This window comes from Coturnix japonica, chromosome 8, assembly GCF_001577835.2.
Source record: "Coturnix japonica isolate 7356 chromosome 8, Coturnix japonica 2.1, whole genome shotgun sequence".
Taxonomy (NCBI): domain Eukaryota; kingdom Metazoa; phylum Chordata; class Aves; order Galliformes; family Phasianidae; genus Coturnix; species Coturnix japonica.
The window spans coordinates 18908441-18924334 of record NC_029523.1 but is presented as its reverse complement, the minus strand read 5'-3'; the positions used below and the strand labels follow the sequence as shown (position 1 = coordinate 18924334).

General features: G+C 43.7%; 1 protein-coding gene across 17 annotated transcripts in view; it reads right to left on the bottom strand.

The window, feature by feature from the left end:
* MAST2 (microtubule associated serine/threonine kinase 2) overlaps window positions 1-15894 on the bottom strand; it is a 175805-nt gene that overhangs the window by 77491 nt on the left and 82420 nt on the right. For 10 of the 17 annotated variants that reach the window (XM_032446368.1, XM_032446372.1, XM_032446369.1 and 7 more), the window contains 2 exons: window positions 13620-13651; window positions 4559-4765 (listed from right to left, as the gene is read on the bottom strand). In XM_032446368.1, coding sequence (XP_032302259.1) covers window positions 4559-4765; window positions 13620-13651 — 239 coding nt within the window. Of the gene's footprint in view, window positions 1-4558; window positions 4766-5602; window positions 5636-7389; window positions 7777-13619; window positions 13652-15894 lie in introns of those variants that run through there. The other 7 variants (XM_032446377.1, XM_032446378.1, XM_032446379.1 and 4 more) reach the window with 4 other exon arrangements.

Below are 15894 nucleotides of genomic sequence, written 5' to 3'. Positions count from 1 at the left end.
ATTGGAAAAAGGATATGGAATCACAGAATCATTAAGGTTGGAAAAGACCACCCAGTCCCAACCCACCCCACCATGCCCACTGACCACATCCCTCAGTGCCACATCCCCATGGTTCTGGAGCACCTCCAGGGATGATGACTCCCACACCTCCCTGGGCAGCTGTGCCACTGCAGCACTGCTCTTTGGGAGAAGAAATCCTGTGCAAATGCGAGTAGCTGTGTCATGCAATCGCTGCTCCTGCCTGGTTCAGGTCTTTTATACTGGTGCTGGGGATTAGTACTTGTCTGTTAGAGCTGTGGGCCTGTCTGCATGCTCAAAGGTTTCCAAGACAAAGCCAGAAGTAGTACCTCATCACCTCATAGTACAGCCAGAAACAACAGGTACAAATCACTCAGCTTATCAACGAAATGGCCGGCACAAATTCGTTCACTCTAACTCACCAAGGCAGAGGGACACACTCCCCTCCCAGAGCCTCTGGCCTCACAGACCTGCAGGTGGTGCTTCCTCAGTCCTTGCAGAGGGCAGCCTGCAGCAAGGAATTCACACCTCCTGCTCTGAGCCTGGGCTTTAACACTTCCACTGCTGCAGCCCCAGGCAGGACGTGGAGACTTCAGCATTGTCTCTGCATGAAAAAATTATACAGCCCAACACAGAGAAAAGTGCATAATGCTGCTCCTGAGGGTGGTAAGGGAAGGTGAGCACCTCCTGCATGGACACCACTGTCCCACAAATGCAACTGCCAGGGTGGAAGAAGAGAGAGCAACTGCATGTGGTTAAATGACAGGGCAGAAAATCCACGGGTTTCTCTGGGGCACTCACAGCCTGTATCTCAGGCCCTACAGCTTTATCAAGTTGCCGATGCAGTTACCATCATCACTGTGCAGCACATGACAACCTGCTGGAATCACCAGTTGCCCAGTTCAGCCCTCGGCTGCACACTGGTTTAAGCCCACAAGGCTACAGTGCTACTGGCAAAGTACACAAACTCCTTCAAAACCAAGCACACAACTTCCCATAGTTGCCATCTCCTACTTGTAGCCTCAGTCTCCATCTGCTACTTCCAAGAATAACAACTGGTAGAAAAGAAAATAAATCTTAAAAATCCATTAAAAAGAAATGAACTCTGGGAAACTCATTCATTAAAAGTGAGATGTGCATTACAGTCCAGTTGTGAAAAGATGACAAACTCAAAATTCACCATTTCATATGAAGCATAATGACACAGCCACTGAATCGCTCCATTACTCGTTACTGAGTTCTCACCTACAATGTTTCCTTACACTGCTTTGCTTTTATTGCCGACCCGTTATTTAGCACAGATAGGAACACAGAACCTGCACCAAATCAAGCACTAATCCAGGAACGTGTCACTCGCTGCCAAACCAGAACAGTTCCCAAATGTCATTCCAGTTGAACACAGCCCTTTTCATTAATGCTCAGACATATGTCAAATAGGACACAAACTGAAACAAACTTACCAAGAAACTGCATCAGTGACTTCAAACTAAGATGAAGTTTAAGTAGAGAAAGGAAACCTATCACCAATCCTCGACATACCTTGAGGTATTTCAAAACAAAAACATTAAGAATCTCATCACGTTTGAATTCTGAAATGTTCTGCACCTTACTGAGAAAAATAGAACTTCTGTTTGCAGGTGTTGCCCTGCTGTTATCAAACACATCTACTCCTCAGACCGACAGCTTCCTGGGACTGCTGCAGAAATTCTGTCTTTCTAAGAAACTCTACGATAATGAAATTACAGCAATGAGGGTCTTTAGTTACACAGCCCTACTACCTCCAGTCACCACAGCCCAGCGAGGCCTGTTCTGGAAGTACTGAAACTGATTTGTCTCTTGCTGAGGAAGCTACAGGGTGTGATGCTCCTCAGAATGGAGGGAAGCACATGCTGCTCCTCACTCCCAAGAACAATTAAACTTGTTGTATCTTGAAAGCAACTCAGTATCAAGAACTGCAGTAAATCCACCTTTAGGCTGAACTAAAGGACTAATATGGGTGTACAAAGACTTGCCAACTCATAAAGAAGACCAGCTGAGAAACATGGCCTCATACTCAGTAACTAGACTTCCTGGCTACTGCTAAATGAGCACAAGCCAAAATGCAAACACAAGGCCCACAGCTTCAGTTCAATTTTGGACACCGTTCTCTTTTTTTCCTAAAGACACATGATCTGAATTCCAACCCACGACTGCCTCAACAACAGCAGTCTTACTTCATCTACTATTTATTTTTATTGTAATTGGGCCACTTTCACATCTTCTACTCTTTAAAAGGTTTACATTATTTTCAATTGTTAAAGGCTACGTGTATCAAGTGCTTCTGTTCTCAGCTCAATTGACTCTGAAGCCAGGAACTTCCATGCTAACTGACATGCTAAATGAACTAACAGTTGCTGACTTGTGCATGTAAAAATATCAAAGGTGCCATGCAAAGAGGGGAAAACTATACAGCTCCTTGCAAATGCAATATACTGATGGTAAAAATTGAGAAAATTCAACATGAAGCCATATATCAGTTCCCAGTATTATTTACACAGCGATGGAAATGAGCCACTGCCTGGCTAACCTGGGGGTGTTAAGCTGTGCAGATCAATGACAGCAATAACTTGCCAGGATGAACCTTTGCTCCAAGTAAGCAGCAATGGCTATCACAGGCACTGTAACCAAGTAAACAAAACTACAACAAACAAAGGCAGGATAAAGCTGGATCAAGAGCTGCACAGGTGAAAGCAACAAGGACAAAAATAAAAAGTTATTATAGTAGACCTAAGCTCTTACACAGAGCCATGTCTCTGTGAATCATCAACCACTCGGCATTTAAAGAGCAGATGGCTGGAAGGTCCCCATATGTGAAAAATATTACCAACAAGAAGAGACCATAGTAACAGTGAAATATGACTTATAACTTGATACTGTGACTTTTATATGAATTGTTCTTAATGATAGCATTGATCCACGCCAGGAGCCTGAAAACTGGAGCACTCTGAGGAAAAAGAGCAGTAAGCACCAAAAAGGCTTTAGAAGTCAAAAAATAATCATTAGAACCCCTCACAGAAGGAGCAGCTCTCAACCTACTTTAACAATAATCTAATTTTGATAATTAATTACTACTTACCAGACTGTTAATTGGCCCCAATTCTAAACAGCATTCAATCACCTTTAAGCACCCTTACAAAGGAATATAACCAATAGCAGCTTTTATGTAACAAGAATTCATTCCCAATCATATTGGTGAAAATGACACTAAAACAATAAGAGATAGCTCTTCCATCAGTGCCCATCAGAGCAGCACAACGAGCTGCCCTCATTCTGCAGGGCAGCAACTGCAGCAGGCTGGACAGTCAGCTTTCCCTATGGCAATGCACAACGAGCCAGGAACAAACATGAGCAACATCTCTATCGTTTGCTGACAGCCCCATTTCCACCTAACAGATGCAATATTCATTTCTCTCCATTAGAGGGACAGATGCCTAAAATAGCTAAACTTCACATTTTCTTGTTACTCCTCCCAGAGCCAGCCAGCAGGAGCAATCTCCCTCTGAAATAACAGGCTTGGTTTAGAGGCTATCACATTACCACCTGATGAGCAGCTGAAATTTGACCAGCTACCTCCACAGCGCAGTATGTGAGCTTCAAAACCAGCTCTCTGCTGGCTCAAGTTTTAAGCAGGTACTGCTTAGCTCCGATTTCATAATTGCACACACAAAGATCTCCAGATCATGTTAGCCTTTGTCTGGGGCAATCTCACTAGGTATCGTTAGTGAGGAAACCAGAGGTTTCCATTGAGGTCTTGCATGTTCTGTAGCAGCACGGCATAGAGCAAGAGCTAATCCTGAATGTGAAACTTGTCAGCCAAGCTCCCAAGCACTTCAGTACAAACTGAGCTGTTTGGGCCTTTTTTTCTTTTTTTTTTTTTTTTTTTTTTTTTTTTTTTTTTTTTTTTTTTTTTTTTTTTTTTTTTTTTTCCAGTTTACAAACTCCTTACCCATATTTAGGTGCACTGACAGCAGGATTCATTTTACTCATTTTCCTTTCTGGACACTGTATTGCAGATAGACCTCAGAGTGCTGACTTCTCATAGAAGCCAGCAAGGATTTACAGTGAACAGAACAGAGTGCAGTAAGTTAGCACAGACCCACAACTCCAGGCAGGGCTTCTCAAGGGCCACACTCCAGGCTGTTTCGCTTTGAAATTGGTTTTCTTAACATCAGTGATGTCTGTGGGGGTTCCTCTGCTGTTTCATACAAGCTGAACATGAACATGTAAGGCAGCAAAAGATACAGCCAGGAAATTGCATGCACACTCAGGCAGACAGGGCTCCATTCATTTTATCTTCTGGGCCTTGAACTACAATTTAATTAAAAAATGTGTAGAAGCGCCATGTAAACCTGCACACTACAAGGCTGAAAGCAAATTACACATTACCAGGCTCTGCCCTTCTGTTAGGTTTTATTTTCTCGAACAAAAAAAGCTGTTAAGTTCATAAGTGGTTACAGCAACACCAAACAGTTTGAAATTCCTAGTTGATACCTCTCCTTACCTCCACTGAAATGGATGGCTGTAGCATGGGCTAGACGGATTGCTCTGGGCTTGTGAGTTCAGGTAAAATACAAGAGGAGATGTGACAAGTGCACAGTCAGCACTAAATGGGAATTTAAGGTGCTGCAGACCTGGAGCAGATGTAGGAGAGAACGTGTGCTGATGAACATCACTTCCTCGGCAGTGGGAGTACAAAGGAGAGGAGATTCTGACAAGGTGCCACAGTAGAAAAGAAAATAAATCAGGGTCAATATCACATCTTCTGTTTATCACATCAATAAAAAGGAAGAGGGAAAAAAGAAAGACTTTCAAAACACGTTCTATCTTCTACCTATCAGTACAATCAACTACATGGTCCAAGTCAGGCAACCATCACCCTACCCAAAATGTAATTGTCAGTATATAGTATCTATTCCACATTATTTTTCCACTACAAAAATCTTCTGATCTGGAATTGCCCAAATCCCTTTTTTTTCAGTGATTCCCAGGTTTTCTGGATCACACACCACCGTTCTTTCTTTTAATGGCAAAGTTTAGCTGGGAAAAATCAACCAAGATTGCAACGGCACCAGTGACAGACACGGGCCATTTGCAGCACAGCCTTCGCAGGCTGCAATTTGGGAGCCGTGGTTCTGCACCACAACTATGGCAACAACAGAAACAGTCAACAGTGAAAACATGAATTACGCAAACCATTACCTTGAGGACAACGTTTAGCACTGACAATGTTTTAAAACAATTAATTAAGCCTGAGAGCAGCACTGCAAAATGAGTTTATTCAAATTGAGCGGTGGAGAAACTCAGGCATAAAGAGGTTGCGTGACTTGTTCTTAGCACAGCCATGGCAGTATTAGGACTGCAGCAGAGAAGGCTGATTCCCAGCTCTGCACCCAGTACTGCAAACTGAACTATTACACCGTGCCTAGCGCCAGCAGCCAACAAATACTCCTATAAGCAGAGAGCACGGAACATTTCACTAAGGAGCTGCTTTTCAAGAAGCTGCAAACAGACTTCTACATCAACATAAAAAAGCTTTAAGACCTACTTTATTGAACTATACACGATGAGATGTCCTTCACTGGAAATAAAGGAAAAGTTAACTTACAAATATTGATATTATAAAGAAATCCTGGTAAATCAAAGGAAGTATTGTGAAATACACTTATACGATGAAAGCCTTCTGCCCAGATTCCCATAAAGTGACAAGATAACATGTTTGGAACTTTCAGTTAGCTGAAAAATACAACAATATGCTGCATTTGTTCCTGTATCGAGTCCTTACAGGCTGAATATATCAGCTGTAAGTTTGGGATGGGATGGCTGTCACCCAGTGGTATTAGGGCAGTGTGGAATGGCTGGGGTTATATGACAACAACAAAACTGTTTCAGTACGGCCATTCCTCTGGGAACTTCATACAACTTGCTACCTTTCTTCTAACCACATCTTCTTTCATAAGCAGTGATACAGCCACTTCACTTTTTCAGTGTAGGGAATCCAAACAGAACCATCATCTGCAGTTGGAGTATTTGGGGCTTTTTTGCACATAACTATAGGTAACTACATATACTTCAGTAAAGTTACAAAAGAACTGTTATTAAGCATTTAATATCTAAGCTGTGAAACTCAGTGTTAGATTCACCTATGCTCATTATTAGAAAACACAAGTTCTCAACTTCCTAGTCCTCAAAACCATGCAGTCCCTCCTGTACGCAGGGAGCACAGCACACACAGTACCAGCCATGGCTGCTCTCAGCTATCACTGTACATTCAGCCTTTTCCTCCTTAAAATGTGGGCAGCACTGAGCAACATGCAGTGCTGTGCAATGCTCAGTGTGCTCCAGCGTTAGAACAAACTGGTGCTGCCATATTGTTACAACTATCACTGAGACTGCAACTGAGGGATAAAAAAAAGTTTCTATTTGTTGTCCTTAGACATAACGCCTGGTAAAACGGAAATCTGGGATGTGCTCCAGCTTTTGTTGGGTATTCAGACATTCTCCATGAGAAGTCCTGAAGCCGAGCACATTTGTTGTGAATGTTGGCTGTATTTAATTCCCTACTGAATCTGAATAGTTGTTATCAGTCAGCAACCTTTAGGTACCGGCAAATCTCTCCAGGCAATCTCTGCTTAAACAGCTGGTGGGCTCTGCAGGCTGCAGAAGGAGGTTAAGCTGCCTCCTGTCTGCCCCTCCCACCCCTGGGCAGGCTCCATTAACCCCGCTGCTTATACACACAGCACTAAATAGATGACTTCCTTCCCGTAACCCATGGGAATAATAACATCGCTATCAATAAACTGCCATTCTCACTAGTAGATTTCAAAGTGCTTGTAAAGTAATGAAAAGGATTCCATTTTAATTTCTAGAAATAACACATGGTAAAGTGTTATTAAATCTAGAAGTTTCCATTTGTCGCCTTAGTTTAAGAAGACAACAAAAGTAGCGATGGTTTCTTTAGATCCAAGCCCTGTGACAGCTTTCTTTGAAGTACTTCTTAGGTTTGGAAGAGCCATCTAATTAGGAAGAGAGTTCCAAACATTTAGTTTCACTACATTAAATTGACTACAGGTACAAAACTTAAACACAATGCATAACGTATGTCATTTTAAAACGTTTAAATATGGCTCTTTTTTCTGTCTGTACTTTAACAGTCCACAAAAATAAAATGCTAAAGTTCTCAATATGAAATTTCGCATAGAGGCAAACAAGCAAGATGGATAAATTCTAACAGCAAAAAGCAACGTTTCTCAGCACAGAATACTCTGCCTTGTTTCCTTCACTGTCTCCACTTGAAAAGTTTAAGTGCAACTCATTTCTCACAGCAGCCCTTACTGGATCCGCAGCGATGGGGCTCCCAGCCTCTGCTTCCTCCTCTTCATTGTGTTGCTCTGTGGTTCTGCCCCCAACAAGAGGCTTCAAGGAGAGGAGACCCAGAGCGCAGGGCACACAGCAGTCAGTGCAATCCCGAGCACTGCGTGCCCCAGTGCCACAGAGAGCTCAGGAGTTCAGTAGTGTTCCAGATTAGTCACATGGCTCGTATCCAACATGTAATTATTAAAAAATAATAATCTTCTATGAATCGATCGACCCAGAGAAAGGCAACAAAGCCCACAGGTTTATGACTGGAAGGCACAGAAGAGTCAGACACACGCGGACCCGAGCAGCCGGGCTGCCAGCAGCATGCCCAATTCAGCAAATCACCCAACTTCTCCCAGCCTGCATGGGGCAGCAGCTCTCCCCAGGTCACATGGCAGGCAGGACATGAAGGCACACTCCAAAGGGTGCTGGCACAAATCCCACATGCCAGCTTGCAGACTCACACCGCGATAGGAACAGAGTCCCCACGTGCACCCAGAGCCTTTGCAGAGTCATCCGCGGTGCAAAGAGCAGCTGTTCTCTGCCGGCGAGCAAACACGTGAACCTGTCCCGTCAGAATCCATCCCCTCCAGCACATGCACAGCCCTGTACTCAAACAGCCCCGTGCGGCTCCGTTCAGCTGCAGCTCCCGTGGCTGCCAGCACCGGGCCGGGAGCAGCAGGGCAGGGGATGTCCTTCAGCAGGGCACAGTGCTCCCCTGCACCACGCACGTCGGCACTCCGTGTGCAGATGGCGGCTGCTATCAGCTCTACAGCAGTGTCACGCTATTGCAGAAAGCGTCCATCTCCTAATGTCAACTATTCCTAAAAAGCGTTCTCTGTAAGAAGTCAGCTTTCCAAATGAAATTTCCAAATACGTATCTTTGGTAGATATTAAAGCGTTCCACCGATTTTCTTGAAGCCCATATTTAGGCATGGGAAGTTGCTGCTGTCACAAGCTCTCATCAATCACAGCAGATTCCCAGCCCTTATCTGCAGACAGTGGCAGGCACAGATCGCAGCCCCTGCAGTCCAATCCCATCAGGAACACAGACCGCCAGCCCAGGGTGCCCAGAGCACATCCCTGCTTGGGGGGCTGTGCTTCTTTGATAAGAGCAATGCCCCCAAACCACTTTTCAAGCCTCGGGTACAAGAGGCAGCGTCCCACAGAGCCCCGCAGGAAGGACTGAGCATATCCCTCCTCCAGGGCCAGCCCCACGGACAGCTGAGAGCTCAGGTTATTTTTGCAGCCCGTGCCCCATGCAGAAGGATGGAACAGACAGTGCACGCCACCTCCCCAGCTACAAAAATATCGCAGCAGGAAGCGTTCAGGAAGGCACCATCCCTTACGCTGTTTCCAGACCCAAGCCAGGGCACAAAAGTAGCAGAACTCCTCATCCCTTCCCAGAACTGCTTCTTTCTTCTTTCACCACCCTTTGGCCTCCCACACTGAGGTGCCGCACTTGGCCCAGCACAGACCCCCACCAGAAACACCCACCCTCTGAGATGGGCAGCAACCTGATGTTGTCCTCCACTCCTCCGCAGATCCAGCACTTGAGCAGAACAGGATAAAGACAGCACTAACACTCACATTTTCTTTTCCTGCTATCAAATTTGTTATTTCCAAGGTCTAAGCATTACAGTTTAAAAAGAACAGAAGTAGAGGCCAATATAAACTGGCATCCGGCACATCCTCCCAGAGAGATGCCTTGGTGTGTTTAAGTGTTATTCTGTCAATGAGCCAGGAGTAAGGTAAACTGCTATTTAATGAAATACCCTGTGAAGTTCCTAGGGCTGCAGAGGTTCATATCTTTGAATGGGGGGAATATTCCTTTTAAAATACACTCAAAGGAATAAGGTCCACAGTAAGAGCCTGGCACGTCTTTATCATACACTGTTATCTTGCTCACCATGTTTCGTACAGACAGACAGACGTATGGTTCCTACTACCTCCTGTCAGCACCTACCACCATCACAACAGCAGCTGGTAATACCTGAATTATTCAAATCTTTTATTGTTGTATTCCCCCCCCAGTACCTAATTGTAATTAATCTTACACAAGAAGGCCAGCATTTGGTCTTTGATGACACAGAAATCTTTACAGCCATCAAAATGTGCTATTTGGGGGTTAAAAAAACAAACCTGTTTTTACTGAATATACTCTGGGTAATCATTATTTTTAATGTTTCTTATGTCTCCAGACTCATTCTCCCCCAGACACGCACTACAAAGGTATATTTGGTACAGATGTCTGACAGCAGGAAAGAATTAGTACCAACATTTGCATCTGAAATTAAAAGCTGGTGTTGCAAATCTCGTTTGCTGAGGAAATTACCCTGTTCATATTTAGATAGAATTTGAGAAAATGGCATTTTCTTTCTACTAAACATTACCTTTAGACATCGCAAAGATACAGCAATCCAAGCTGGTCAACTGCCCAAGAAAACATGGGGAGTTCAAACAAACCCACAAAGTTCATACAAAAACTGAACATGTCAATAAAGTTTGTATTACGAACAACTGCATTCATTAACAGTGGGACAGCGAATAGGAAACTGGTTGGCCCCAATGCATCCTCAGCCAGATCCAGTGACTGCTGGGCAGCCAAGGCAGCAATGTAAGCATTACACCCACAACCACCACATGTTGTGTTACACACACAGACATGAGCCTCTGTCCTCCTAGGCTTGGAGCATCCCTGGTGCACTTCACATGCAGGTGCACATCAAAAGCACCTGGAAGCTGAAGGCAGCAGTACAAAAACAATCTCTGAGGCACCGAAAGGAGGGAACAGGGTAACGGCCCCGAGTAATTAAACCACTTCCACTAATAGGAAGGAGATCAAAGTTTGGGTCTATCACTCATCATTTGCTGATTGATGGTAAAGAAAATATTCATGAATGGTAATTATTTTTGCGAACAAAATATGAGAAAAACATATCCAATACATTTATGTGCATAATTTATTCAAGGAAAACTTTGAACTCTGATTATTGAGCCACACTAGAGACAGAATGCCACTACTCATACCTCTATTAATACTTGCATCACTCATACACATACATTACTCATCCTCTTTACAACATACAACTCAGCTGAGTGAAATTTCTTTTAGTGTGTTGAACTGAACCCTCCACAGGAGCACACGGACTTCAAACACAATGAGAACAAAATGATATCTCAATAATTGAGCTATTTCTCTTAGTGATGCCCTGTGCACAACTCCCCCTCCTGTTTCAGGTGCCTACTCAGCCTCTATTTAAGATTAGACTGCAAGACCTCCAAGGGCGAAACCATTACAGTGAGCTTGTGTTCCCTTCTACTGATACAGAAGAAGAGCTGATAACAGATTTCCCAGGCTCTATTCTACCACTCCTTTAGTTCAGCTTCTACACAAGACCTTTAGGTGGCAAAATTCCTCATGCTCTCAGTACTGAGACATCTAACTCCACTTCTTTTCCTCAGCACAATGAAGGGAAGCAACAGTTGTTCATGCCTACAGTCAGTTCCTGCACAAAAATAGAGTCAATAATACAGACTCAGGCAAATATGAAGCAATGAGTCAGATAAAGACTAAGTTAGAAGTGCTGTCAGAAAGGGCATTCTCCATTCAGCGATGACACGTAATCTCACTATTTTAGTCTAAAACCTTTCTGACTTAACAGTCAGCCAACACAATGACCTAGGAAGCACAGAGTGGACCACAGGGGGAAGCACTTCACTGCTGCCCAGAGAGGCTGTTGAATCTCCATCCCCAGAGATCTCCAGAAGCTGCCTGCCCATGGGCCTGGGCATGCTGCTGTAGGTACTGCTGCTGGAGCAGGGATGGGCCACATAATCCCGGAGGTGCTTTCTCACCTCAGCCATTCTGTGAATAATCAAGTCTTCCTTTTACCTCCGGCTTGCTGGCAAATAATGACTAGCTGCCACGATACGATTGTTTTACAGCAGTTAATGTACCCCAGCCTGCTCACTAGCAGAGAAAATGCTGAGTGGCTACATATTTCTATATAACACGATTGACCCCAAACTGCAACAAAGGCTGGAGTTTGTGCAGAAAATGGATGAACCTCTTGAGGATTCCTGGCTCTGAGCCAGAGGCTCCATCCATCTGTCAATTCCTGCTTCCCTCCTGCCAGCAAACAAAAGTCAGTGAATGACAGCCAGTGACTCAGGGCCTCGCTACATCCATAACCATCCCCACTCCTTAGCTACAGTACAATGCCTCTTCAGAATACATTTATTTTTGCATATGGTGTTCACTGGTAAGGTGATGCAGGTAAAAGAAAAGCCTCCAGAAGGACTTAGAAAAGCCTACAATACATATCCCAGTGCACATTCTTAGGGCACTCCTTTTGACAGGATGATTAAATAGATTTATAACATATATACTATACATAAACACACAGATATCATTATTATTGGCCTTCTTGATAAAAACTTCTCTAATTCCTGATTTAAAGACTAACAGTGGATTATTATTTTATTTAACTTTACATCAAGTAAGCACTCTGATACAGGGATACCCAAATCAGATGCCTCAGCTCCACGGTACCTTCTCCAGTGATCCCATATGCTTATCAATATGGCATATTGATATATCAATATACATAAGCCATAATGCACCACTGAGTTCTTAAACACACTTCTCAAGGAAAGAGAATTCATTTGGTAGAACTGACAACAAAATCTGGAATTCCAGAAAACAGAAGTAATCAACTAAGTAACAAATGCAACTAACTGAACATGCTTCAATTCCTCCCAGGCTTTAGTCTCACCGGTAGCTGCAAGTCTGTGCTTTAAATTTATTACCTGGGTTGTCTTAACAAAGATTGTTATGATGGCAGAAAACTAAGGAATCAAGTAATGAAAGCTGAAGGTGTTAAATCAGTGCAGAAATAAAACAGTCATTTAGTCACAATCCAACAAAACATTACACACTTGAAGGATTTCATTTGTATCTCAAGTATTTCAAATGTAAACGTATGAACAGTTGCGTGCCGTACCCATCTCCACACTTGAAGGAAGGGAAATTCTCTGGCATCCTCCATCGCAACTTCACATTTTTTGTTACAAAAATAACGTTGTGTTAAACAAACAAACACAAACCCTACTGGTAATTCTCTGTTCCACCAAATGTTCAACGAACCTTCACAATCTCCAACTCATCAGCACCACTTCCAACACATCCAGCAAATATAGCCAAGCTTGCCTTCAAGGCACGTTGGCCAAACAAATATAAATAAGAACAGTTTCACATTTTTATTTACGTGACTGTTTGAGCTGTTGATCGCTGTCATGTGAACTAAATAAAAAGTTATGATCACATCCCATTAAAAACAAAAAAAAGCCTTTTGATTCACTGCATTGCTCAGGACTGAGTCAGTGGCACTACACAGCATCTTCCAAACAGCACCTCTTATACAAAGGAGAGAGCTTGTGTTACATGGTTGAAAGTTATTTCTCAGTAAAACCTGAGGAGAAAAGGTTACGTGCTTTTGTGAGCTTCATGTCTGTGGCATACAAGCTTTGGGAAGCCATTTCAAATCACACTGCAACAGCAGCCAGTTCACATCCTTTTCCTTTCATACAATGAAATCAATAGTGCCATCTTTTGCACCATAATTCTGTAAGCATAGTAGAAGCTAAATGCTCTTACTGTAGCTGTTAATTCACTAAGATTTTTTAAACATCACAATACTAGAAGTCTGCTACTTGTTTATACTTAATTTTAGAAGCCTGCTTATCCCAATATCCACTGCTTGGTTGGAATATCTCTGTGACACAGAATGCTCTGCATGCACCTGGCTGCACAGTATCTGTGCACAGAGATTTCTGCCAGCACAGACTGAAGAGCAGTCATCAAAGCAGTCCATTGCACATCAATAACCAGAGATGGCGGCCGAATCGTTCTGGGGATGTCACAGCAAGTAACACTCAACACCGCCGCTCCTTCCATGGGAGGATCAGCTGAAGCTGATAATTAGCAGTAAGCCTACACGACTGCTAACTTTCCTACTACAGATAAGGAAATTAATAGAGGTTGAACCTCAGAGAAATGTAAGCTGGCTGCTTCCAAGTGCCTGACAGATTCTTGAAAACACCGACAGAGAAAACAGATCTGCCCATCTATATGGCTTCCACAACTGAACTGCTACACACGTTCAAATCAAAGCACATAATGAATAAAGAATAGTTCTACTTACAAGCTTCCTCTTCTGGGGAGACTGAGCTCCTTCTGGAAAACAAACAGAATTAAAAAGTAGAGTTAATTTCACTTGTTTCTGTATTCCTCACCTAATTCTCAGCAGCAGCAGCTGAGCAGCCCCTAAGGGTCGGGGCCACCAGGTGGCAGCAGCCAGCCGAGCTCTGGGGAGCATTGCAGCTGCTGGAGCTAAAAGGTGAAAACACAAATACATTTATTATTTGCAAGTAAGAGTTCTCTAAAGTTTGGAATTTATTACGGCTTTGCAGCACTGAGCAGATTTCACGTGTGAATTCTCACAAAGCTGACAGCTCCCAGCACCGAGGAATAAATTCCTGCCATCAGACAAACTTGTCAAGATCTAATCAAAACATTTCAAGTGTGTGAGATAATAAATTGTGAGCATCTATAACAGGTTGTATGTTTTATATTCTAAAAAGGTATTTCGTCTACTCTCATTTATTAGAAAGAATTAAAAGCTTCCAACTGTGAAGTCTGCATAGCAATGAATGCTCTTTGCAATGCAAGTGGGTAAGAGGATAAGGTGTAATTATATAATTCATATACCTCACACTGTTCCAGGTTTGTGTGTAATGTATATGCATACACAGACATACAAATACACTGGCACAGGTTGCCAAGAGGTGGTGGATGCCCTGTCCCTGGAGACATCCAGGGTCAAGCTGGACAGGGCTCTGGGAACCTGATGGAGCTGTGGGTGTCCCTGTTCTTTGCACTTTTGAGACATGAGGCTCACACATTGCCTTAATCCAGGCACCAGGGCTGCAGAAGAGCTCTAACACTTCTCATCATTGAGATTCTGCCACAGAGAACAACCTACAGGAATCATGATCCAGTAATAGGAGCAGCCAAACCTTTTCCTTTCCTCTGCTGGACACTAGTTTTACTCACATGATGAAAGCCTCAATGCTTCTTACACTGTAGCTATTTCAGGATCAAACACACCCAAGGTTAAAAGAAGGATTTGAGCATTGTCCATGAAATCATCTTTTGAAATCTGTCATCAGCTGAGTTTCCAAATAAAGAAGGAAACATACAAGCAGATGACATCTCAATGCAGCTGCACTGTTGCCCTGTCCATGCAGCGATCCTTTTCAGCCCTGACATAGCTGCGGGATCAATAGGCTTCCAGTTAACCCAGCAGTGGTGTGGCCACCGGAGATAGCAGGGAGCAGCAGAACCAGCTCTGCCTCTTTGTAGTCACCTAAAGAAGCTCCATCTCAAAGAAAAAGGCAATACACAATGGCTGGGGATGGAAGCAAGGACAGCAGTTACAACTGATGCACATCTCAGGACACTCCCAAGGAAAGCTGCAGACCTCCAAGGGACACAGTGCCAGTAAATACCTGAGTGAGGATGTGCTCACAGGGCGGACACTCAGCTGGAGTTTATGCTGACTTAGGAGTTTTGTGCTGCAGTGGGACCCACTGAGAGCAGGTTCTACAAATGACAGCACAATTTCCAACATGCAGCAGCACTACAAAAATGCTGATTAAATACCTATGTGAAACATAACAGAGAAGTCTAACAGCATTTCCTAAGTACCCTCTGAAAGTGAAAACTGCTCAGAATCAGTTTTATTGTGCAGACTAAATGTTTCAGATACTAGAAGATGGAGGTGTGATTTGACTGGCTCCCACCCACTCTACAGCTGAGCATGCCATTACACATCCACCCACCCTTTGAAAACAAATCACATCTGAAGAGTTAAGATATCTCCTAGTAGAGCGCTCAGCTGCAACTGCTTGGTCTGAAGCACTATTTACAGGGTGCAGCTGTAACCCTTCCTGCAGAAGTGCTATTTTCACACTGACCGCCTTTCCAATGAGGATGCTCGGGATTCAGAAGGCCTCTTCCCAAGGCACACCTGTCTTCCCCAGCACTTCTGCTGCCCATCCCTGCAGACAGCATCACAATCCCACAGCCAGCCTCCCTGCCAGGCAACAGCACATCCCCCCCACACAGAGCCCTACAGTTTATATTTGGCTTACACTAAGTGTTGCATATTTTAAATGACTGCTGCACGTTATTCACAAGGAAATTCTGGAAGTGGAAACAAAGAACCTCTTACACAGATCCCACGTCACACAAAAAATAAGAATTGGATCAAATCCTGTGGTACACAAATGGCAGCAACAGACTGCGCTGGAAGTTAATCTTTTGTATCAGATCCATGTTTCAAGGCGCAGTTATTAAACGTGCAGCCTGAGCTCCACGTGACAAAAGCGGCAGCAGGTTTGCAGACAAGAAGTGAA